Source organism: Aythya ferina (assembly GCF_964211825.1).
Source record: "Aythya ferina genome assembly, chromosome: 6".
In the NCBI taxonomy this organism is placed as follows: Eukaryota; Metazoa; Chordata; class Aves; order Anseriformes; family Anatidae; genus Aythya; species Aythya ferina.
The window spans coordinates 16,462,092-16,487,698 of NC_140303.1; the positions used below are offsets into that span (position 1 = coordinate 16,462,092).

A 25,607-nucleotide genomic window follows, 5' to 3' on the forward strand; every position below is an offset into this window, starting at 1 on the left:
CAGGGCTGGGGCGGGGGGGGCCGCCGGGCCCGGCCCGCAGGCGGCAGGCGATCGGCCCCGGGGGCTTGAAACGCCGCCGAGGCCCCGGGGAGCCGGGCCCGGCTCCGCCAGGCGAGCGCCGCCCCCGCGGGAGCAGCGGCTGCGCCCTCCGGCTCCTCCGGGCCGCGGCCGTGCGGGTCCCGCCGGGCCCCAGCCGGGCAGGGAGCGGGGAGGGGGGCTCAGAGCTGCTGCTCGTCTCCTGAGGGGGCTTGGCAGGCGGCGGCGGGGGCGGCGTAGGCCTGGCTTGCGTTTAGGAAGCAAGTGCCCAGTGGCCCGAGGTGTTGAAGAAAGGATTGCGGATCTGCCTGAAGGCATTTCCCGTGAGGCGCGGTGTCCACGCGCCTTCAGCTATCTGTTGTCTGAATGGCTTTGCAGGAACGCACAATAGTTGATATATACTATGGCTTGCAGGAGGGAAAGGTGTGGAAGCCTTCCAGCCCATAACACAAACTTACGTAAAGTACGACCAAAATTGCTCTTAAGACTTTGCTTGTGATGTCTTTTTTCCTTATGGTTTTGTGTATATTGGGAGAAACTGTTCCAGAGGTGCTCGCTGTACCGAGCAGTAAGCAGGTCCTGCAGAGCCGTACAGCCTCCAGATGTGTGCCTTTGTGCGCTGCTGGTAGGAGTGGTCAGGCCCCGTGGGCTGCAGCAGCTGGGGAGCAGTGCCCCTGCCACCCGGCAGCCACGTGGATCTCCTCTGGACTGCGCAGACTTTTCCTGTGGGTTCCTAGAGCTCGGATGAAAGCATTCTAGCCAGCAAAATACACGTATGCCCAAGGGGAAACTTGAAACCTTCTCCCATGAAGGAGCGTGTATCAGCTGCAAAGCAGGAAGCGGACTTGGAGAGCTTTGATCCTTGGTGTGGATAAAGGGTGTCAGCCGTCACTCGTGTGCTCTGTCAGCTGCCGGGGTTCCAGCTCTGTCAGATGTTTCATCGAGTCTTGCTTGAACAAAGATGAAGGTAGTAAGCGCCTTAGCTTGTGGGGAAAGACGTGTAGGCTTTGTGAGGGGGAGTGGAAGAAATCAGGTGTGTATTGAGGTTAAATAATACTGAGTGTGGGAAGGCATGACTCTTGGCCATATGAAGGCTTTGATACACAGCAGGTGGGGTCAACAAGTATAGACAGCTTTTTTTTTTTTTTTCTCCTTCCCTTGATGTAGCTACTTGTGAAAATAAGGAAGATGGGAGGTGTTACATATGAGAAGAGACCACAGGTTGGGTTGCTGCCCTGGTGACTTGCACAGGGTCATTGTACCACAGAGGGAAAGGAAGCAGTGCGCCACCAAACAAACTTAATCTTTCAGTCACGCTTTTATTTGCATTTAATTTATTTCTCGTTCTGAAGTTAACCTGGCGAAATATCCAGTATGCCGTGTGCTTGCTGAGGTGTTTCAGGTTTCTTGTTACAAGGGCTGTAGAGGTTGCAGCACTGACAGGTCTTCTCTCTTTAGATGAAGTTGGAATGGTAGTACATTGCATGTGGAGCCTCCATGTGAAAACTTCAAGCAAGTCAGTTTCCATAGGGCGTCAACCAGAGCATGCTGCCAGACAGCCGAGTGGCTGTTTACTTTCTTAATCTGGTTGCTCTGGATGTTGCTCTAGCAGCTCTGAATTGCTATCTCTGAAGATGCTGCTGTCTTGCCACTGACCAGACAGGGGAGTTGGGCTCCTAATTTTGGCCATCTGACCTGTGCTAATAGCAGACGTTTGTGGTAGGTAGGGTGAACACCTCGCTCAGCATCTAATGAGACACCTCCTCTTCAGCTGACTGAAAATGTTCTGCTTCACCACCCTGTGTATAATGCATGTTGCTGAACTCCTTCCAGGGCACGTGAAATGGCAGCAGATGACAAACGGTCTCCGACGCTGGATTCTGCCAGTGATCTACCTCGTTCTCCTAGCAGTCCATCTCATCTCACTCACTTCAAACCCCTGACTCCTGACCAGGATGAGCCTCCTTTTAAATCGGCCTACAGCTCTTTTGTAAATCTCTTTCGCTTCAGCAAGGGTAAGTGCTTGGAGGAACATGTATATGTGGATTTTGCATCCTATTGATTTTATTGATGGCCTCTGCTGCTGCATAAACTTATAAAATCACCTCCAAACATAGGAGTATATTGTAAGACTACTGGCCAGTCAGATGGTGAGCCAGTCTTTTGCAACTTGCTCTTGGGTGACATAGCAGAGCTGTGCCATGGGAGAAGACGGCCAGCATCTTGCAGTTAGTACTTGTGGCTGCCAGTGAAGGTCGGAGACAAGCTAGTCTGCAGACAGTAATATATATAGCTTCTTATCTGGGTGTTTGGATGTCCCTTGTCTTTATGAAACTTTCAGGGCTAAAAGCAGGAGTAACCCTCTGTCAGCCTATATGAGCAAAATACATGCCTGCCATTTCAAAGCAAGTTCTTATTCTGTGTGTCTTGTACCTTTATTTGGGTGGCATACAGCTGAGCTACAATAAAGCAGCATGCTTATATGAGGTCCATTCTTAATTTGCATGGCTTAGGTGTTCCCAAATGGTGTTATGAAAGTTTTCTATATTTAAAAAGTCCTATTTGATGTTGGCCTTTGTGTTGCATGTGTCAGAAAACACTTGTGTTTTCAGTAAGCAAGCTCTTAAAGAACTGAGTTCTTGCTTTTTGCTTCTTAGGTGAATCTTGCATTATGATAGCTTGCAATCTTGCAGTATGATATTTGCATCATACTACAAATATCTTTGCTGGAGATGGCAGCCTGGTCTCCTGCTTTTGTGTAGTGCGTTCGTTTTCCAGCTCTGTCAAGCATACGTCTGAATACGTCAAGAATACGTCTGTTTGGGCTGGGGAAAAAGGGCCAAGATTAGTTTTTTGCATAAGTAAACTGATCTGTTAAGAATAATTACTTCTTATGACTGCTGTTAGTTTGTACAGTAGAATATCACTTGTCCTGATTAATTTATTGACAACAACATGAATTTGGTCAGTATTGGCTTCACTTGTTTGTCTCTGGTAAATGTAGCTGGAGTCAGCGAAGTTTTGTTTTGAAAGTATGGGAAAACTGCTTTGAAACAGCACACAAAATGGGCATGTTGCTGGAATCAATGAGAACCTGTCTATACTTGATCCTCTGATGGAGGAGGGTGGTTTATTAAAGACTGCAGTAACTGTAGTGTGACCACAATACTGGCTTCTAACATAACTGAAAATCTCCTCTCAGGGCAGAAACTGATAATAAAAGGTGACTATTCCATATGTCAAGAATAATTCACATCTGCCATTTTTTTAATCACTTTTCACATTAGGGATATTTCTGCAATAGCTTGAGCCTTGCCAGACAAGTTCTACATACTGGCCTATTTCCACATTTTTATGCCACTTTTCAGACTAAAAATTCATGTCCTTTTTATGTATAATAATGATCCAAATGAGCTGTTCATGAGGGTTTTGCATGTGATACTGTTTTTTTCTGTCACATATGAACCGTTGATTTCTTGTTCTTTTTGTCACCTCCAGATGATGGCAGGCTTTCATCCTCAGCAGAGAGAGCAGAGGCAGCACAGGCTGATCCACAGGCGCTGAGTGGTGGCTGGTCCAGTCCTCAGCATCCCACCAGAGCTCAGTCTCTGAGGTCACCAGTTCCTTACAAAAAACAACTATCTGGTGAGCTGCAAAGAAGAGCTTCTACAGCGCTGGGTAATTTCAACTCTTTATGCTACAAGGGAATATTGTACCGGCCGGTCTGGGATGCTTTGGAGTGAGGTGAAAGGAGGTAACAAAGGGTTCATTATGTAGATTGATAGCAGAACTTTTTAGTGAGCTTGAACTTTGATCTCAGAATAGTCCCACAACATTTCTCAGTGTTCCAGCAAGACACTGTTTGTTGTTCTGCTGTTTCAGTTGCAAAGCACTGGAACAAAAAAGCCTGCTAAAACATGTCCGACATCTTAAAGCCACTTGAACCTTGATTGTGAAAATCGGTGTTGTCTTGAGAGACTTCAGTTTCTTAACAGCTACAAGCAGACTACAACTTCAGAGCTCACACTGAATGGGGTTGATGTTGATGTCTTCAAGGAAGCTTTAAGTGCATTTTTTTTTTCTTGTAGCTGTTATGAGGGTAATTGAATAGGTACTTGTCTGAATCTTTTTATTTGTAACCTGGGGACTATTATCACATGCTGTGGTGTATTTCTTGTAGGTGGAATGGGAATCAAATGTCATCTCAGACGTGCAACTGTGTAATGGCATTATGAAAGGCTGGAAGAGCTTGTTAGTAGATTGCAGGGACTCCTGTTGAGATCTTCTTGCTTGTTGTTAGCAGTTTAAGGTAGTCTTGAGCAAACTGCTAAGCTGGGTAAAGATCCTGTACCAGACAGTATTTCAAAGACGATGGTACTCAATGCAAACAAATCTGATATTAAATATTGTTAATTTGTGTGGGTTTTTCAGAAAAGTGTCTAGTCCTGGTAACCATGCCTAGTATAGACAACTTGTATTTTCATCTTTTTAAGTTATTTGCATTCTGTCTCATTGGATATGTTTATCATCTTCCTCTTTCCCCTTCAGTGCTGTTTGTGCTATTCAGTTGTACCTGTCACAACAAACCAAATAAGTCAGCTTGTTTGATGTTTTTTTTTTCCTTTCTTAAGCTTTTTCTCAGGCACCACAAGTACGGCCGTATGCTCTTGACTGATTTGCCAATTTACCTTACTTCATTCTTAGTCACCTCTTGTAAATCACTTAAGTATTATCTCTGGATTGTCGGTTAGAACCCTTGAGGCAAGGTAGGTCATTTGGTACATAAAAGGCAGGAATAATCTTCATGTTTGACATTCATCGGCAGTAGGCAGTCAGGGAACTGAGATTTAGTCAAATGTGTGCTGCAACAAAACTGTTGCTGCATTATTCCAACTCCTTTTCAGGACCTCCATGCCTGTTCTTGGGTTTAGATGAAAGTATGCGTAGAAAAACATGATGTTGAATCAGCCTGGCAAGGAGTAAAGCTAGACCAAGTAAGACTTGCTGACTTTTTGAAGAGATTTCTGTGATATTGGGTACTGAGTGGCCTGACTCATGGGTGAGTACCTTATCCCAGATGTGCTACTAACCTTGGTGCACTGTATCTGGCTGGGATGGAGTAAACTTTCTGTCCCCACAGCAGCCTGTATAGTGCTGTGCTCTGCCCTTCTAGCTAGAACAGCCTTGATACCGCACCCAGGTTTTGTCTATTGCTGAGCAGTGCTGGCACAGCACCAAGACTCCCTCTGCCCCCCCCACAGCCAGCATGCTGGGGTGGGCAAGAGCAGCTGACCTGAACTGAGAAAAGGGTTATTCCGTACTGTGTGCTGTCACGCTCAGCAATAAGAGGTGGGGAAGGAGAGGTGTGTGTGCGTGCATGTGAACTCTTGTTATGAAAACATCTGTCCTCACAAACAACCACTGTGGGAAGGCCCTGCTTCCCACAGTGTGGCTGAACATTGCTTGTGGATGGGAAGTAGAGAATAATTGTTTTCTTTCTTTGCTTCCGTGTGGCCTTTGCTTGTGTTTTTTTTTTTTTTTCTCCTCTTCTTTTTTTTTTCTTTCCCTGTACTTAAATTTTCCTTATCTCAATCCATTAGGGTTTTTTTCCCCATCATATTTTCTTCTCCCCACACACCTACTTTGAGGGGTAGGGGGAACTGAGAGACTAGTTGTGGTTCTCATTTGGTACTCTTAACAAAGATGAGCTGTGTAATTCAAGTAAAAGTCTACAGGGTGGGTGGGGAGGTTTCAGAGGGGCTTTTCAGGTCCTTCTTGCTGTATTTGAAGAGGGAAAAGGCCTTGCATCTTCCCTCTCCCAAAATCAGCCTTTCTGTTGAAGCAAGCTTTAGAAAATCATTTTTCCTGCTTTCTTTCCTCTTAAGAGGTGCTGAATAAACAGACCATTGAGGATTTCTGAATATGGAACAGAAGAGAATTTTACTTCTGCCATTGCAGCTGGTGCTGGGTTGCACAAATAATCTTAGAGATTATTCTCCGTAAAGAATCACAAATATATTTATAGCTCCTATCACAAGTATTTTTCTTTGCTCAGATACCAAACGGTTGAAGTAAGTGATGTGATATACATAAACAAACACCTAGATGTGTAGATTGACTCACCCAGTCAGTTCAGTGACAGTGAGGTGTCTGATTGAGCTGAGTTTTCTTGCAACCTCATATCTGTCAGTCTCCAAGTGCTCTAGGCCTGGCCATTACTCCTAAGAGGTGCTTCTTCCTAATCGCATGGGCAAGTATAGGCAGGAAGATGTTTAAGTCCCTCACGAAGGTCTCCCTAGCCTCCTTGAGTTTAACTAACACACCAAGTTTAAACAAACTGAAATGAATAACTAAAAGACTGAGCAAGGCTGCTGGTGCCTCTAAAGAAAGGCGGAATGCAATTGCTCCTGAAGATGCAAGAAGATGACTCCTATCCCAGTCTCTCCCTCAGCCAGCACTGTCTGTGCAGCAGATACTTCTGGTCCTCAGGGACCGTGCTTTCTGACAACTGCAGGTGCAGAATAAGAAGGGATGATGGCTTTTGTAGGAAAGTGTCTAGCATCAAATATGTAGGAATTCAGTCGTGTGCTTCCTTGTGACTGCTTACACCAAAACCTTATAATAGCATCTTCATGGCTTTTGCAAAAATAGGAGAAGTTGCTGGATACTGGGTTAGGTCAGAGATGTTTTCTGGGTTGTGTGGCGGAAGAACCAGTACTGAAACTCTGCACTGGCTTGTGGCCTCCCTCTAGGGTAATCTGTTGTATCCTTATTTACAGCAGTAGGGTGCTGGAGAGCTGGAACCACTTCTACAGAGGCAGCGTGCCCAGCTGGCTGTACTGGAGTGTGTGTGGTGTGTGTGCCACCTCTGTGTGCTGCCAGCTGAGTGATTTCAAAGTGCTGAAATGAACAAAGATAATCTGGTACTGAGATGATGTCACAGCTTCCATTTGAAGGAAAACTAGAAGTGCTAACTTATTGGAGGTGGGGGAATTGTTAGTAAAAGCAATTCTAGCTTGTCCCCCACGTCTTGCAGGATAATGCTGTTGGTGCTATGAGATTGTAGCTGACTGGCAATAAGACGGAATGGGAAAGGGGCTTAGCAGGAGTAAGGAAAGGCCAGCCAGTGCATGAGGGAGGAAAAAAGCCTGAGGAAAGCCTGTGGTGGCTATTGGGAAGCATCAAGTACGTGACCACAGCCTCTTTTCCGTTGGAAAAGGCCTTGGGAAATGAGGTATTTCACATCTTCCTCGAGTCACTGACGTACAGTGTTTGAGCTGTCAGAGTGCACTTGAATGTGCAATTATGTACTTTGGCAATGGATAACTAGAAAGCAGTTTGGGTTGTACTAGCAAAACTGTGGCATCCCTGGCAGGGTTGATTTTTTAGTGTTGAAACTGTGTGAAGCTGCCTGTTCTACATCTGCAGGTAGTGTATGGTCAGCTGCCTGTAAACTGAAATTACCAGTTAGGTTGCAACAAAGGAGTTATTGTAACATTTTTAACTTGTCATTCACCTTAAAATGAATAGCTGGGATGGTATTCCAGGTTCCCAGAACTGATCACTGTTCAGATGAGGAGAAAAACACGCAGTGTTTCAGAGGGTATGTTTTTTGGTTTTCCCAAAAAACTTTTCTACTTTGAATACATACAGGAAGGATGAGGCTTACTGTTGACATGTGTAAATGTTTTTTGGATCTGTAGGAGTTAATTTTTTGCTTATGGAGAACAAATAGCTTAGAAATAAGCCAAATTGGAAATATAAATGTTGTTCCTTTCATATGTAGAGGTTGTGTTTAGTGAATGTACAGATGAGAAAGAAAAGGATAGAAAACATGATTGCTGCATAAGCTGGTTGTCCTGAAAAGACTTTGATGTTTGTGAAAGTGAAGGTGATTTTTGCAGATTTATTGATGAAATAAGCAAATACAGATGTTTATGCTTTCAGTACTGTAACGGTAAATCATGTATGCATTAACTAAGAAGGTGACCGTGGTGCTTACAGTGATGGAGTTTGAATCAGGAGCAAGAGTTAACCTTGCTCCTCATCAAGTTAAGCTTGATAGAGGTGAATCCTTTTGTGAGAGTGGTGTTTTGGACAGAGTGTGTCCTGTACTGCAGGGACTATAGCTTATTCCAATAATTTCCTGACAATGATTTCCTGAATTGGAAGCAACATTCCTGGAAAGAAGATACTCATGAAAAGTCACAGCAGGAAAGTCCAGGAAGTAAATGCAGCATAGACCTTTTGATAGAAGTAAGGAGGAGCCAAAGACTTCTACAGTATTATTGTTTTCTTGAAATATTAAAGTCACTTTATTCACCCTAAAATATTCAACTTGGTCCTGCCAAAAAATATATTTATTTATTTTTTTCAATAAATCCCAAGTGGCTAGCCATGAAACTGCATTTAAGCACTCTAGGGTCTCTTTAAAATCCTCTGTGTATTCTTTGTTGCACAGAGGTCACTATGTGCACGTGTGGGTTGATTAACTAAAAATACCTACTAAGAACCTGAAAAGGAGGCACGGAATCCCACAGTTTTAATCACATTACTCTAAGGGCTTTGATCTCCTGCCCAGAGAGGCACAGCCTGCTTCTTGCTGCACTGCAACAGTTAACACCCTTCTGCTAGCGCTGCTGCCAGCGTTCCCGCTGACATCAGTGGTCTCTAAAGCAGTAAACAGAAAGCCGCCATGTCTGCTCCTCCTGGACTCGGGAAATCAAAATGAAATGCTAGTCAGATGGAGAGCAGCGAAGCTGGTAAGGAAGTTCAAACTGTTCAGGAAAGTTGTCGATATAGAAAAGTGACTCTGAAAACGTTTAGATGTTAAGGTAAATACAGCACTTTCTGCAGATCCTTCCGGAGAGAAGGACCATTTTTGCTTTGAATCATTGCTGTACTAGTTACGATCAGGAATTTTGTAGGAAAGAAATTATCTGTTACCTTCTTATTCAATATTCTCTTCGGTATAGTTAAACAAGAATACCTGTACAAATTCTCAACAGGTCCACTTTTTTAAAAAAAACTTTTTCAACAAAAAAACTGCCTAAACTTCTGGATAAATTTTATTGTGAGTTACTGTTTTGTAATAGAAACTGAGTATGGAGTCCTTAGACTTGCTATAGTCATGTTTAAGTATGTTCAGGTTAAGGCATTGGCTTATACCAGTCCTAGAATGAATGTAGAAATTATTACAGTTATTTTTTGAGTATTAATATCCTAGAAGGCATTTTTAAATGCCTTCAGTGCTTTCTAAATGATAACAAGATTCCTGTTGTACACTGAATCTCACTTTTCTTCTGTAAAAGATGTTTTTATTCTCAGAATTTAAATCAGTTCTTGTAAACACTTGGAGACTAGGATTTTAAATGTCAAAGTAAGCTATCTGGCATTAGAAGCTCCTTTTGGGGAAGAGGAATGTAGGGCAAGAAATAATAATACACACTAACTTTGTAATGTGCATATATATATACACAAACATTTTTCTCTCTAATGCACTTTCATATTGTCATGTAAATAATGTAAATATGTATATGTCATGGAAGAAATATTACTGTTCTCCCTTCCTTTCCAGACAATCGAAGGAAAGTGGAACCACCTCTTGGAAGTCATGATCCTCGAACAGCAGTTCAGTTAAGAAGCCTCAGCACTGTCTTAAAGCGCCTCAAAGAAATCATGGAGGGGAAGAGCCAGGTACTTCTTTTAGGAGGGCTTGTAGGCCGAAGTATCTAGAAACTGAACGGTTTACTGGGCTTCCTTGAGCTTTGTTTTTGGATACATCATGCAGATTTTTTTTATTTAGATGTATGAAGAATGAGTGAATAAGTTCAAAACTTACTGTGTGAGCCCAGGGGAAACAAATTTAAGTTGATGCTGACTTCTGACATGTCAGAATCAGAAATCTGCCAGTTGTTCAGTTTTCTGAACCTGGACCAGGTGTTCTCATTTTACATTCCTTCCTATTTCTGTATTACCTTGTCTTGTATTTCCTGACTGTTTTCTTCCTTGAAGGAAGGAAATGGGAGGAAGTGAAACACGTTGACAGTCACAAGTAGTAAGAATTCTGGGAGTGAATTAAATCTACTTACCGTGGTAATAGATATTCAGCAATATTTGCTTGAAAATCTTGTCCTATTAACCAATTTGATTCAAATGGCTAAGGGTCTGGTGGTTGCTACTGACTTGCTGCTTTTGCCTCCCTCTCCTCTTTTGGATGATGCCTTTAAAAGGAGGACCTAGCTGAGAAAAGAAGCCACAACTATTTATAAGTCATGATATAAATAGCTGTGTCTGGGACCAAGATGTGAGGAAGCAAAAGTAAAGGGGGCTTATAAAAAAAAAAGATGGAGAACAACTTTTTGCTTGGGCAGTTAATGAACAGGGCAAAGGAGAATGGTTTTAAACTAAAAGAGAAGAGATTTAGATTAGATGTTAGGAAAAAATTCTTTACTCAGAGGATGGTGAGGCACTGGAACAGGTTGTCCAGGGAAGCTGTGGATGCCACATCCCCAGAAGGTCAGGTTGGATGGGGCCCTGGGGAACTTGGTCTAGTGGGTGGCATCCCTGCCCATAGTAGGGGGTTTTGGAACTAGTTTTTAAGGTCCCTTCCAACCAAAGCCATTCTATAGTTCTATGAAAGTACATTTAATCAAATTGTTTAAACTGGAAAAAGGCTTTTGGCTTGATAATCTTCTACAGGTAGACTTTGAGTAAACTCACTTAACTTTCAGTCCCATTCTGCTTGTAAAAATAACTTTGTTTTGTCAGAGTGATATTTTTGAGGGCAAAACTCAAGCCTTTCATTGCAGCGAGCAGTACAGTGAGGGTGGCCTCTACTAATTTTTCAACTTGGGTCAGCTTCTGAAGGCGCTGGAAATTCAGATGTCTTTGAGGCTGTTGGAGAAGTTAGTGCTCAAACAGGCAAGTTGCAGCAGTAAATGAATGAGTTAAGATCTGTCTCTGGAAGCAGTCTGTTGTCAGCATCTGTACAAATGGTAATGCCTTGCTGCCTCTGCCTGCATCTATGTCTTGCTTGAGTCACTTCAGGCAAGAGTTTCTTTCACTGTGGAGTTGGTTTAGTTCTACAGAAGGACACTTTACTATTGTAGAAAGCATGTCAGATCCTGAAAGGTGCTGTTCAAAGCAACCTTTACTGCTAACAGGGGCCAGACCTCTTTTCCGAATCCTACCTTGAAGGCTGTTCCTGTCATGAATGTTGGTTCCAGCGTGAGTGAAGCAGAGAGCTGGAAGGTGTCTCTAGTTTCCTGCCTCCTTACTTCTCTCTAAATACGGAGAAACCAGCAATGGCAGAGTTTCTGAACACCCAGCCACGTGCAAGTGTGGCAGAGTCAGTGTGGGAGGGATGGTGGGCAGAGGCCCCAGAAGCTATGCGCTGCTGCTTGGAATAGCCCCTCTGTCCATGTGGCACAAACAGAGACTTGACTCATCCTGCAGAGCCACAGCAAAAACTGTTTATCGGGGTCCCCACCAGCTTTGCAGCAGTTCCTTGGCAAAGTTTTTCGTTGCATCTTTTCCTGCTTGAAGTTTAATATTCATGTTAAAGGTTTCTAGACTTTCTTGAACAGTTTTGGACTCTTTCTGTGTGAGTTGTCTTGAATGAAGAGCAAGAAATTGTTGTTGTGTTAATCACAGATGCTTTAGCTGCTAGTTAAATTTTGAGGCCATGTCAAACCTCACTTTGTGAACATCCAAAAATAAGCCCCAGTTCAGGGTATGCTTTTTTTCCCTTATGTGAAAATTGGAGTACAGATAAGCTTTATTTTCTGTGCTTACTCCTGGCTTGTTTTGAGAAAATTCATGCAGTGTTTTCTCTTCCTAAGAAAAATCACACACATTCAGTTCCTCTGAAAAGGCTAATTACCAGAACTGAACTCGAGCAAAGAATGATTCACAGTCAGAGCCATCATGTGACCGCTAGCAGTTGCCTCCATCCATGGTGATTGTGTCTGCTGTGCTCAGAATTTTAACAGAGATTTGTCCTGTTCTTTTTTTATAGCTACAGTAACAAATAGAGGTTTCGCCTCTTTGTTTTCAAACCTTAAAAATGAGACAAAACTTCCTGTGGCTGCAGCAATGCTGCATAACCAGTATATGATGTTACCTGCTCAATGTGTATGCCACAGGTGTCTTCACGTGGCAGTTAACCTGGAGTTTTGAACCTACACCAGTCTGGGACAAGGGTTTTACAACTGTTTACTGTTCTGAAGAGTTTGACCATGTAATAAAACTTTTTTACATTTATCCATAATTGTTTCAAAGTACATCCTAATGTTAGCTATTGGAATTATCTTTGCATTGAAAATTCCTGATAGCTTAATTTACCCCGGAAAACTGAACTTCAGCTGATTTTAAACTGTGCTGGTTAAGGGCCTGTTGTGCCAGGGGCAAATTAGAAAGAAGAACAAGTAATACTTCATATGTTTGCTGCTTCTTGACTTTTATCTACACTTCTTGATATTTTTTTTTGCTTGTTTATTTTGCTTTTCCTCTCGTTATTTGCCTCTCATGCTGGATCAAGAAAGCAAAGGCTTATTACACAGCTAAGAACTGCTGTAGCTTTCTGGCTTCTTATAAAACCCTGTGAAAAATTCTTTCTGTGCATGTATGTGTTTATACCCAAGAGCGTGCACATGCACAGATGGACGTGAAAAAGTGATATTGTCATTTTATGTGCACAGTCTACAAAGCAATCATCAATGTAAACATGCTTTTTGTATTCACAAATGAATTTTCTCTGCTGCCTTCCCTTGTAGGACAGTGACTTGAAGCAGTATTGGATGCCTGACAGCCAGTGCAAAGAATGCTATGACTGCAGTGAGAAATTCACCACCTTCCGGCGGAGACACCACTGTCGACTTTGTGGACAGATCTTCTGTAGTCGATGCTGCAATCAAGAAATCCCTGGAAAATTCATGGGCTACACAGGTAGGGTTTATTCTCTGAGAAGTAGAACATTGTCCGTGTGCTCAACTCTGTTTGGACTACTCTATTTTAGATTTTGACATCTGCTAGAGATGTTGTACGGATCTCCAGCAGTCTTAGAAATAAGCATAAGGAATGACAGGACTTAATTCTACTGTTTTGTCCATGTGCATTGGTGGGTTGTGCCATATCTGTTTGTTTGTAGCAACACTGTTCATGATGACAATACAAATAAGGCCACTGTGTAACAAGGATGTTTGCTGCAAAAAGTGTGCCCAAGTAAAAGCTATGCTTAATAATAGTAATTTTAAAACATAATGGGCTGTGTGCTCTAGTTGAGGGTGAGAGAAATTTCCAATACCAAATGTGAGACATCTCCTGAAGGAAGTCCTTACCTCCAAACACTGGCTGGTAAGTCATATCTGACTGGCTGTTGTATCATGTGTTACCCATCATTTGACTCAGAGAAAAACCCTTAGTGTATAATTATTTGGGGTTTTGCTCTTTAAGGGAATATGAGAACTGGACTTAAATATGCAAAGAGGTTCTGAAGCAGGAAATTATTTTTTTCCCCACCACTGCACACCTCTGATCCTGCAGGAACATAGCACTCTTTGTTCCTGTTCACTTACACTGTCTGGTTCCTCTTTTCATAGGGGATCTCCGAGCCTGTACTTACTGCCGCAAAATAGCCTTAAGCTATGCACACTCCACAGATAGCAACTCCATTGGAGAAGACTTAAATGCTCTGTCAGATTCTGCCTGTTCTGTGTCAGTGCTGGATCCTGGCGAGCCTCGTACACCGGTTGGGAGCCGTAAAGCTAGCCGCAACATCTTTCTGGAGGAGGATCTAACCTGGCAGAGGTAAGGCGAATGGCTTCATGCTAAGCTCTAGAATCTTAACTGTATTTTCAGGCTGTCACCTGCTGAGACAAAAGCTGGTGGTTTATATTTGGTAAACTTAGAAGCATTTGTCTTGTCAAAAGATTCTAGTCTTGTGCTTGTTTTTAATTTTCTCAAGTTGAAATGTGAAAACTTTTCTAGTGGAATTTTAAATTATTTTCAGTTTTTCATTTAACTTACTGAAGCATTGGTTCTATACCAGTGACAGAGCAGAGGCTTTGGTATTGGTGTATGGGTGTGGTATTTTTTTTTTTTAATCGCTTCTAACCACCACTGTATTGAGAGAAGTCAGTGTAACACTGATAAGTTACTTGTCAGGTTTGTGATTGGGCAAGAGAACGTAAGAGATGCTCCCTGTGTAAATAAGAGAAATGGTGGCAGTCGCCATCTGTGTCAGCTGAAGGGACAGCTATAAGGGTTCTCTGATCTCCTTTCAAAATATGTTTCTTTCTATCCCTCTTGAATTAGGGAGTTTTTATTTTTGGAAGATAAGTAAAATAAGTCAAGGTCTTCAGCAACTAACTTGCATACTGTTTGAGTAGAAGTACTATGTTCTTTTAATATGTGGGGGAGGAAGAAATAATCAAATATGGTGTTTGTGCTCATTTCCCTAAAAACAGAAGAGCAGTCAAGTGTGAAACTACTGAAGAAGCTTTGAATCAGAGCCTTTCTGAGGGCTCTGGACCGAGGGGCAACATTAGTGATATATGCCTCTTTCAGGAGAGCTCTTCTAGTGGTTCTGAAAGTATGAAAGGAAAAATCTCAGCGGGAACCATCTTTAGAAGATATGCTGACTCCTGCTTTGCATATTGCTCTTCAGAGTATGGTGCTCCTATATGGAAGCAATGAAATAATCGACATAAGGCCTAAATAAAGGGAAGTACCCTTAGTTTAATGTCATAGTCATCCAAAGCAGCATATTGAAGTGCTTGGGATAAATACTACCACATTTTGAATTGGGGAATATTGTGTGTTCAGAATGCTCTTTCAGGTACAGAGTAATAGGAGGTATTATTACTTCCATCTTCTGATCTGTTTATTAGTATCTGTGTCATCTCAATACAACAGATTCTAGTCATGGGCATGTACAGAAAGTATTTGTCTTTATTATGGGCAGTTTATAGCACTGGAGGGCAGTGGTGTCTGTTCTTGAAAGGCTGATAACTGTTGCTCTTTTAGAATGCTTAGTCTTTCTGGGAGACCCTGCCTAAACATGATCTGTTTTTATCTATGAGAGGGACAAAGACTAAAATTAGGTAGTTTATTATTGCTTAAGGGGGATTCAGTGTTTCTTCAGTGCTTGTTGCTGTTAAAATAAAAAACTCCACAATGGGTTGCAGTGCTTTTTTAATAGTGCATTTGGTAAATTCCTAATTGATCTTCAGAAGTTTAAATTCAGGACATTAAACTTAAACTGCAGCGCAGTAGAAAGCGGGAACTTGGTGCTCTATGAAAGCAAACCTTTCTATATGTGGTTTCTTTATGTGAAGTAGTTTGCTTCAAAAGAAAACTTGGAGGTTAAGTCTCTTCCCAAAATGTATGTAAGATGAGGCTTATGCCTCTACTCCTGTTCTGTGATGCAAAGCAGTGAGAAAGGCATTTAGGAGAGTGCTGCTGTGTTTACTTGTCTGATGCTGCTCTAATCTTTGAACTGTTGTAGCATAGAGGCATAGCTGCCTGCTTTAACTAACTTGAAGGGCCGTGTCCTTTAACAGCCAAAGAGTAAAGTAGGAAAGTACAGCTAAGCTACTCAGGCAAAGTTGTATTGTGTACGTTTTCTCGTGAAGACCGCTTATTATGCTGGTAACATGTCTGCAACCCAGAGCACAGCCAGCACAGCTGTTATCAGCTGGAGTGTGGTGGCTTGTATCTCGTAGTTTAACCAGTAGGAATTTATGTTGTAGGTCTCTGTACATCTGATCTCCTCCTTCCTGGGGTGGAAGGAAGAGGGCAAAGGTGATAAGGATAAGGTTAAACAATTACAGAAGCTTTTCTGTATCTTAATAAAAGCTGTTAAGCAATAGCTGCAGATAGCATTGCTTGTATTGCAAAGATGAGGTGTTGGAGATGGAGGCAATGCCTCTACCTCCAAAGCACAGAACAGTAGCATGTAATAAAAGGGAGAATCTGTAAGAAATGGATGTAAGAGAAGAGTGCAGAAAAGCAGGTTAATATAAGAGGGTTGAAGAGTTCAGGACTTGAGTCTGAAAGGAGACTTAAATGCTGTCCCCCTGTTTTCATCGGCCAACATACAGGGAAAGATTTCCTTATGTCACTGATTTAGCTATAATGGGTGTGAATATGAGGTAGCATTATAAGGAACTGTATTTTAATTCCAGCTGTTCTGATGCTGCTGCAAGTGACAAGTCTTTCAAACTTCTTTAGCATGCTCTTTTTTTTTTTTTTTTTTCCCGTACAGTTTGATTCACCCAGACTCTTCAACTACCACTTTGTCTGCACGCCTTGGGTCTGTTCAGGAGGATGCAGGGAAGTCTCCAGCTAGAAATAGGTAACTAATTGTATCTGTGTATTTCCTGTTCTGGATGCAATCCTAGCACACTCTTCACTGTAAAGCCTGTATTTTGGGTCTTGTTTTTACTGAGCATGCTGTTACATATCTAAAACTGGACTCCCTGAATTTGTATGTCATGGTACGGAAAGACCACTTCTGTACATGAGACCTTGAGGGCACTTTTCTGCTTCCTGTGTGCATTGACATTGTCTACTTTAAAAGCATATTTTCTTCCTACATGCTACAGTAAAGGGATGATTCTAAGCTGGCTGTGGCAGGCCCAAACTACTTGTTGAAATTAACATTTATGTCTATGCCTATTCATGATCTAGCTGTAGTATATAATATCCACTAAATACACTTGAGTCGTGGATATAATTGGTGTTGATAAGCACACAGATATGAAATGGAGCGTGACTGTTCTGGCCTAGCTTAATGTCCTTTCATGTAAATTAAAAATCCCTGCTGCTTACAGATAGGCAACACAGTTAAAGTAGCTCTTGTGAAATAAGTGGGAGGAATACTTAATAAGGGGCTTTAATGTCAGTCTCATGTTCCATGTAAGAAGGAGCTGTTCAGCTGCATTACACTGCCAGACTGATTTATCAGTTCTGATTCTGTTCAACTTCAGGACATCTGAGTAGTAGAAGACAGGCAGAGTTTTAGCCTCACTTGAATGCCTAGGACAGAAAAATTTTGCTTATTATCCCTAAGTGTATAAGGATGTGTAATGCCAACATAGTTTCCTTTTGATTTTGCATACATGACTAAAAAGGAACCAAGTAAAACTCTTTATCAGCCTAGTATTCCTGCTCAAAAAAAAAAAGAAGTAGCTGTTTCTATTGTACTTTCAATGCATACTACCTTGCTGAAGCAATGCCACCCTAATTCAGCTTTTGTATTTAGCACTTGGGCTTGGCCATATTTTCCATTGAGAATTCTTGGAAACAGAGTATCTGTTAAGCAGAGCTTGCTAATTGGCTGAGTTTCATTCCAAAGACTATGGGCTGGCACCAGTTCTCACTACTGAGACTACTGCAAGCCTCTTGGGTCAGTTCAGCATTGAAATGTTGATCTTCCCTGTTGTTGTATGCAGAAATGTTCTCCATGTGCACTCCTTATAGCACTGTTAGCATTACTAGCTTATGCTGCATCTTTGCAGCTGCTGTGTGATAAGAACTTGCACTCTTGTTATTCAGAGGCTTAATCTAGCCATGGGATACTGGAGCAGAGGTTATTTGGAGTTTGTATGTGCGTTTGTAGCTTTGCAATGATTATTGCAAAATGGTATGTTTGCATTGGAGTGCATCGCCCAGATTTCCTAACAGTTGGGCTTAAGATCAGGTGAATGCTCTGTATCACAGTACAAGGAAAATTGCCAGCTGGACAGTACTCCAGGTCCAGCAGACAGTCTAACAAACTTCTGACCACTGCAAACTGTCAGCCATGTATTTCAGAGATGTGAGGAGAAGGAATTTTGAATGGTTCAAGGGTAGGGAGAATGTCTGTGCCCTGTGACAGGGATCCTGGTGTTGGCTGCCCTTTCTGGCATCTGCTTTGCGTTCAAACAGCTGGACCTTCTGATTATTCAGCACCTCATTCCTTTCCCACTCTCTTCAAATGCAGGCATGTATGAATTGCTGTGCCTAAACTTAGCACTTTGTAGAAAACAGATAAAGCTTTATAAGAGTTTTCATTTAACTTCGATGTTCCAGAAGAATATATACTTGCTTCCTAGGGATCTGTTCTTCTCCTTTTACTGGGAGGGAAAAAGGGGAGCTTTAAGCAAAGTCTGTACCGAGGAGGGAGAACAGCGTCAAGGAGTTAAGCTCCTTCTGAGCATGCTGTAAGATCACTGCCTGCTCCCATGAAGCAACTCACAATGAACACTCACACTTCAAACCTTCTCCCTCATACTTCAGGTCAGCCAGCATCACTAACTTGTCGCTGGATCGCTCGGGTTCACCGATGGTGCCTACCTACGAGACATCTGTCAGTCCCCAAGCCAGTCGCACGCATATGAAGGCAGAGACCAGTGAGGATGAGCGCAAAATCCTTCTGGTACGTTTCATGTTTCTTTTTGTCTTGCTCTGTGAAGGCAGTAACATTCGGCTTCCTTGTATCATGCAGTGGGAGAATCTTGCTGCCTTTAAGGAGCCTTTTCTGACCTCTGCACCACCTGGACCTCTCCTCCAGGTGGTGCAGGGATGGAGAATATTGATACTGCTTTGGGCTTTTCTGTCCTCCTGAAGCAAATCATAGTTCTATGTGGTGTTTGCATAAAGATATGTAGAGTTGTAGTCTTGGGAAATGCGTTAGTGTGTGGAGTTGGTATACCATAGCTTTGTGTGGATTCAGCTTGCCACAAGTGCAGTTGAAACCACATGATCTGATTCGGTATATCTCCACGTTCTTTGTAGCCTACATAAAAGGGAATTTTAAATGGTTGTTTCAGAATGTTACACCCTGATGAATGATTTAAAGCTGTTGAAGCTTATTGGACCTAAACAAAACTTGGACCCTCCCCTTGTTTGCAGAATGAATGTAAATGATTTTTTAGAAGGTCATTGTAACATACTTGTTCAAAGAAAAATCAATGTGTAACAACAAAGTGTTCTAAGTAATTCTATTATCTCCTCCCTTCTGATGGGAGCACTGTAGGTGGCAGTTATTTTACAATGTTAAGTAGAAAATGGTGTTCCTTTTTGTGGGGAAGAGAAAAGTTTCCAACAAATGAGGCAAAACAAGATGGAGCAAAAGGGAGGGGACTGCTTTTTCGCACTCAAAAATTCAAGATAACCTTCCTGATTTTAAATGACAACGGAAAGTAAACTTGTCAGGTATTTCATAGAATGAATCATTAAATTGCTTGGGTCAGAAGGGACCTTAAAGATCATCTAGTTGCAACCCCCCCTGCCACAGGCATTTGTCTTATGTCAGCAGAATGTATGTGAGTAAGTTGAAACACTTCTGGGTTGCACAGCTCTGTAAAGAGACAGCCATGTGAGACAGAAGCATTTTTAAGGCATGTCTTTACAACCCTTCTGCCCCACACACAAGTTAATGCAGAAAAAGCAAAATCTAAAATGCTATGAATGCAAGTTGGAGCAAGATGATCAAGTTCCAGTGCATTTCAGCTTCACATTGTTTAATTTTGTTGTTCGTTTTCTTAGCTGGGGGAAAAGGGGCTTGGTAGTATCACTTCTGTTCATGTAAGTACATGAAGTAGATGTAGTGTTAGTTAATGTCGGATTTGCTGTGAATTCCCACTGTTTGTGTAATGCCTTTAGCATGTGGGGCTGACTTTGTATCAGGACATAATTGAAAGGTTAGCACACTGCATTCAGAAAACTAATGAACTTCGCTTATGAAACAGCGGGAAGATGTACGTACATGGAGTAAGCACATACTTCTATAAAACAGAGGTCACAATCCTTTAGTTGAAAGGATTTGTTGTGTTCTGCCAGTTTGTCCAGCTTTCTGAACTCCCTTTGTGAGTTAAGGGTAAAATTCAAGGCAGCTAACTGTGGAATTGCCACGTGCATGAAATCTCATGGTCCTGTGACACATACAGTGTCAAACGGGGGAGGTACAGAACCTGGTGTGGCAGTGGAGCTGCTGACATTGGCTCTAAGATGATGCCCAGGACAGCCAGTGCTGGAAATAAAAACAGAAAGGCAGCTGGTAACAAAAGTGGAGCAAAACCCTTAGATCTCATGGCACCCATGGGAAAATAGAATAATACGGGTCTGGCAGTTAAGTGGAAAGCTGGAATTAGTTAAAATTTAATTAAAGTTTTTTTATTGTTGCACAAAAGTAGAATGAGTAACGCATTTGAGAAAGTGAGCTGCAGTGGCACTTCTCTCCATTCCTTGGGGTGTTCTGTTGCTCTTGAAACAATCCCAGGGTATATACCAAGTTGCTCCCACTCAGCAGCAACAGTTGTTCTGTGCCAAACCTGGGTGCATTTGTGAAAGCAAAAGGGTCTGGGTGCAAAGCAGACAGTTCAGTTTGGATGGAGCATAGCCTAAACAAGAGCTGGCACACATGCTTAACAGGCCTGAAAATAAGGTCAGGGCACAGGTTAAAGTGTTCCAGTTGGTGAGAAGAGATCTATAACTTCAAAAGGGATTAGTTAATTTGTTGTTGTTGTTGTTGTTGTTTTTTTATTTTTATTTTTTTCCTTAGTGGCCAAAATTAGTGGTGGCTAAAAGAGACTGACTTCATACTGGATGCTACAAAAGGGGGCACTCAAATGGTATATCAGAATGTGAATGTGGCAGAGTGCATCGCAGTGTCAAGTACTTGCTTTCTCTAGGCTGGATAATGAATTAGGGTGCTTCACAAAGCCTAGGATGAGCATGGAACAACCCTCTTCCAAAGGATGAGTTTTCCTTGGCCTTGCACACACCACCTGAGTTTGAGACGAGGGTGCAAGAAGGCAGCAGCGAGAGCATAAGTATGTTGTAGGTAGTAGAAAAACTTGGTCTGTTAAAACCCCAAACCCTCTTAACTCTTTTGTGTAACCACCTTGTTTCTTACTTATTCTCTTTTTTGTATAAAGGATGCAAGGAGCTGATCTCATGTTAGTCTGCCATTTCTGTTTTACAACTTTGCATAGGTTGAGCAGAATGACTTAGATTTTATACCTGTTTCTAGAGGGTTCGTGATCTAGAAGCTTATCTGAGGACCAAGGCTGATGCTCTTGAAACCAATGCTGAGGTCAGACTAGTAAGTAACTTGCGCATTTCCCTATCCAGGACTCAGTCCAGTTGAAAGATCTGTGGAAGAAGATCTGCCATCACAACAGTGGGATGGAGTTCCAAGACCATCGCTACTGGCTGCGGACACATCCCAACTGCATTGTGGGAAAAGACCTGGTCAACTGGCTCATCAGAAATGGGCACATAACCACAAGGTAACCCTGCTGCATTAGGAAGACAGGTTTTGTCTGACTCTGTAGCAGGAGGATGTGATTTTCAGTTAATGTTAGGTACTTCAGACTCCAGAGATAGATCACTTTGCAGGAAAATGAGAAAGAAACAAAATTCAGACCTACCTCTTTGCTGCCTACCAAAGCAGGTAGGGTTCTGATTCACTGTTGCCCAAATAAAACAAGGAACAGGGTGCTGGCTGGTTCAGAAGCTGATGTGAGAGGCAGATTTATGGGTTAAATATCACTCAATGGGCAGAGAACCATGAATACATTATAAAAACTCTCTTTAAAAATAAATAAAAAAATCTAGACCTCTGCTATCCTTTTGTAAATGGAAAGCAATTGCAGAGTCACAGAGCAATGGATGTTTTGGATACCTTTTGGCAAAAGCCTCTACTTCATAACATACAGGTCAAAATGAAAGTGTGTTCTCCCAGCTCCACAAAAGAGATTTTGGCCATGCAAAGCATTTCTGTGTTGCTAAATGGGGAAAAATCGACTTTAATCTGTTCACCTCTGGAGTGCAATACAGAAGAAAGCAAACTGTGGAGTTCACCAATATTTCAAAGGGCCAGTCTGACCTTGGGATCAAAAATCACTAGTAGAGTTTGATAGCTAAATTTTAGGTGGGCTCTCAGTATTGTAAATAGGTATAAAGAATCAGGTGTATTTAACTATGCAAGAGAGAGAAAACTAAGATGGTTTTCATATTTGTCTAGCCAGGGTTCTCACTGAACAGATCGATATCTATAACTCAAGCTAAAGCTATACTGTTTATACTCCTCCAATTATCTTCTCAGTTTAGAGCACTGAGAACTTCTTCGTCTAACTCCATACTTGAACAATACACTCTGCTGCCTCTCCACAACATTTTAAATAGTGTCTGCTTAAATATGTCAGTGGAATACAGGAGTCAGTGTAGCAAATGATTTTTTTTTCCACTTGTACCGTATGCGTTTAAAACCAGACTTAAAAACAGTCTCTGTTCTTATACCTCCAGAGTCCAAGCCATTGCAATAGGACAAGCACTGGTTGATGGACGTTGGCTAGATTGTGTCAGTCATCATGATCAGCTCTTCCGAGACGAGTATGCCCTGTACCGACCGTTACAGGTAAAAGGGTGAATCTGATTTGAGGGAGGGAGCAGGAATACTATGGTCCTTGCTGTGTTTGGCTGCTGACTAGAATCTCTTTCAGTCCCTTTCTCAGCAGCCAATGTGTTTCTCTAAATAAGCTCTCCTGTGTAGAGAATTAGAGTCCATGACTTTTCCCTTAGTGGTTTAAAGCCTGAGGAAGCTGCATTTGCCCAGAAAACTTTGCGGCTTTCCTTTGTGGAGGATGAGTTGCTACGCTTAGTGCCTAAAGGGGAGGAAAAGGCCTTCAGTCTTGGCCAGTGCCTCTCGTGGTGGACATCTTCCAGAGGCCTTGGAATGGCAGAGTCAGTGTTTCTGGCAGCTGTTTGTAATGTGCATAGTCTACAGTCTGCTGTGCGGTGACTGGTACTGAGCTTCGTTAAAACTTTTCAAAGAATGAATGTTTTAGATATACAGTGCTGGACATAAGGTAACCTTCTTCCAATCTCCAGTGACAGCAGCAATAAGGAATTCAGTACCTTAGCCGTGTAATTAAGGACTGGGAGGAGGTCTCTGTCATGCCTGCCAATTAGGACTGGCTAACTGAGGGGAAAGCAGGGAACCAGTGATCAGAGATGCTATCCTGCCATATTTCATTGCAGTCAAACTTGATGAGGGGTAAAAGCAGTCGCTGGCCAGAGTGGATTGCAGTGTTTTCTTGTTTTATTTTTTTCACTCGAACAGGATACATCTAGTCTCTGTTACCTGTAAGCATTTAGTTTTAAGTCTTGCATGTTCTGCAGCTTCTCACAGTGAAGAATAGCTCAGTTTTCCTGTGAGCCACAGTCAGAAAGCTTGCAGCCATTAGCATCCTGTTTTCATTGCATGTTTCAGCTTTTGGCCATAATCACGTGGTCTTCTGTTGAAATTGCTCTGAACTTCATCCAGAATCTCAGCTGGTTAACCACATTATCCCAGCTCGCTATTAAAACCTTGCCCTTAACTAGCAAATGCTTGTGGATCTGTTTGTAACTATTTGTAAGGGAATTACATTACTCAAGTTTTAAAGCCAATTCTGTTCTCACAGTTGAAGCTGCTATGTGATCCCATTTCTCCTGGTTTAAACAAGAGTCAGGAGAAACTGTTGGTGACTCAGTTGCTTGCTGCACTTGCTGTAGCCAAAGGAATGATAGTAAGAATTTCATGTTGAGGTGGCATGGGGCATCAGACTGGCTGATGGTTATTACTTAGGTAGTCTCTGGGTTATCTGGTGCTATAGCCAGGTGTTCTGACACAGGAGCCCCAGACAGAGCCTGACAGAGCCGGTTTCATGTGAGTGAAACTTAGAGCTGCTCTGACTGGTCAATCACAGAATCACTCCAGTGGTTTAGGCTTAGTCTGCTGGATTCTGGGCAAAGGATAAGATCATCACCCACTTCTGTTGGGGATAACAAACATTCAGAACTGCTTAGGTGGGTGCAGTGACAGAAAATGTGTAGTAGAATGAACTTGTCCTTTAGTGCCACTTAGTCACAACTTCTCTGGAAGTGGGGAGGAAGCAAAGACCAGACACTGTGGGAAGTGTAAGGAATTGCTTGTTTCCCATTCAAAACTGTTCCTGTTTTGTGCTGAAGGATCATTTTATGACTAACCTGCCTCAGCCCAGAAGTATTCTCTAATTTAAAAAAAATGTGATCTGCATTTGTAACTGGCTGCTTTTTAAGGCTGCTTAATGAATATGCTGAAATCATCAGAGCTGCACTTTAACACCTTTTTTCTTCCTTGTCTACTTAGAGCACAGAGTTTTCGGAAACCCCCTCTCCAGACAGTGACTCCGTGAACTCTGTAGAGGGGCACTCTGAGCCATCCTGGTTCAAAGACATCAAGTTTGATGACAGTGACACAGAGCAGATTGCTGATGAAGGAGAAGATAACTTGGCCAGTGAGTTTCAGCTGAGTCTCGTTCTCATTCTGCCTTCTTCCCTGTTATCCGCAGTCCTTCAGGACATAGTAGTTTAACCATGTCTTGCTTTACTTGTGTGTATGTGTGCATGGGGCTGTAGGGATCTAAGCAAACTATAACCTAGCTAGTTTTCCTGTTTCTTCTGATGGATGCAGTGTTTTTTGTATTTAGTGGAACTGAAAAAGCTTCATACTTCTAGTGGAGGAGAAGCATGTAAACTGCCTTCTGTTTCTCAAGCAGACTTCTGCTTGATTTGTGGCTCTATAGTAATGCACTGAAGAATGCTGACCCAATATGTCAGCATGCACAGATCAAGATAAAGTAAGAACTATGAAAATACTGTATTCCTGTAGTATTTCACACTGGTCTTTATGTATTAAAGACAATTTTTCTCCTCTCTGGTACCCTCATGATACCCGTTTGAACCCGTCTCCTCCATGTATCTTCCCCCTTACCCAACACTAAAAGACTCCGCCAGCCCTAGCAAGCGCACTTCAGTCAGCAGCTTCCAGTCCACAATGGACAGTGATTCAGCCGCCTCCATCAGCCTGAACGTGGAGCTGGACAACGTGAACTTCCATATCAAGAAGCACTCCAAGTACCCACATGTGCCCCCTCACCCTGCCGACCAAAAAGGTATGAGGTAGTCACCAGCTGGAGTTGCACATGATGGAGAGCTGGGCCCTAATAACACTGATCGATTTGGACACTACTTTAGTAGCTGTCTTACAGAGGGGGAAGTGTGATATCTAGCTGGCACTTGCTTGCAGTTTTGATACGCTTACCTCTGAGGAGGCTCACGAGACATGTTGAACTGCCTTCTCTGCAGTGTGTGTAACTTCCCCTGTGACTTTCTCTTTGCAGTTGAAAGGAGGTGTCCTGCTGTCCACACATAGTAGGGCATATCCATGCATAAAGTTTCTGGCTTGCTGGGGTGGAAAAATAGTCCATGCATAAACCGGTTTGATACCCATCTCTCCAGTTTGAGATGAAACTGGAAAAGCAAGCAGAAAAAAAAAACACCAAATGAACAAAAATAAACTGATGAACTCTACTGGCTTCTAATCCTACCTCAGTAAACTTACATTTGACAGAAGAATAATATTATTAATGGGCAGTATGGCTTAACTTAATCCATATACATTCCATTTTTTTCAAGAGAACCTTCTCTTAAGTAGCAAGAAATCAAATAGTGTTGAAAACCTCTTTAGATTTTTTTCTCTTAAATGCTGAATTGAA

The 25,607-nt window shown here is 42.3% G+C and overlaps 1 protein-coding gene across 5 annotated transcripts in view; it reads left to right on the forward strand.

Annotated features, from left to right (window-relative positions):
• Positions 1-25,607, forward strand: part of PIKFYVE (phosphoinositide kinase, FYVE-type zinc finger containing) — a 61,517-nt gene that overhangs the window by 262 nt on the left and 35,648 nt on the right. Inside the window, exons 1-12 of one of the 5 annotated variants that reach the window (XM_084524820.1) lie at positions 1,737-1,755; positions 1,870-2,051; positions 3,535-3,714; positions 9,614-9,732; positions 12,813-12,984; positions 13,638-13,845; positions 16,304-16,393; positions 18,319-18,457; positions 21,157-21,314; positions 22,333-22,444; positions 24,200-24,347; positions 24,837-25,004. In XM_084524820.1, coding sequence (XP_084380946.1) covers positions 1,880-2,051; positions 3,535-3,714; positions 9,614-9,732; positions 12,813-12,984; positions 13,638-13,845; positions 16,304-16,393; positions 18,319-18,457; positions 21,157-21,314; positions 22,333-22,444; positions 24,200-24,347; positions 24,837-25,004 — 1,666 coding nt within the window. In that variant the 5' untranslated portion in view covers positions 1,737-1,755; positions 1,870-1,879. Of the gene's footprint in view, positions 1-1,736; positions 1,756-1,869; positions 2,052-3,534; positions 3,715-3,750; positions 3,791-8,645; positions 8,799-9,613; positions 9,733-12,812; positions 12,985-13,637; positions 13,846-16,303; positions 16,394-18,318; positions 18,458-21,156; positions 21,315-22,332; positions 22,445-24,199; positions 24,348-24,836; positions 25,005-25,607 lie in introns of those variants that run through there. The other 4 variants (XM_084524824.1, XM_084524821.1, XM_084524822.1 and 1 more) reach the window with 4 other exon arrangements.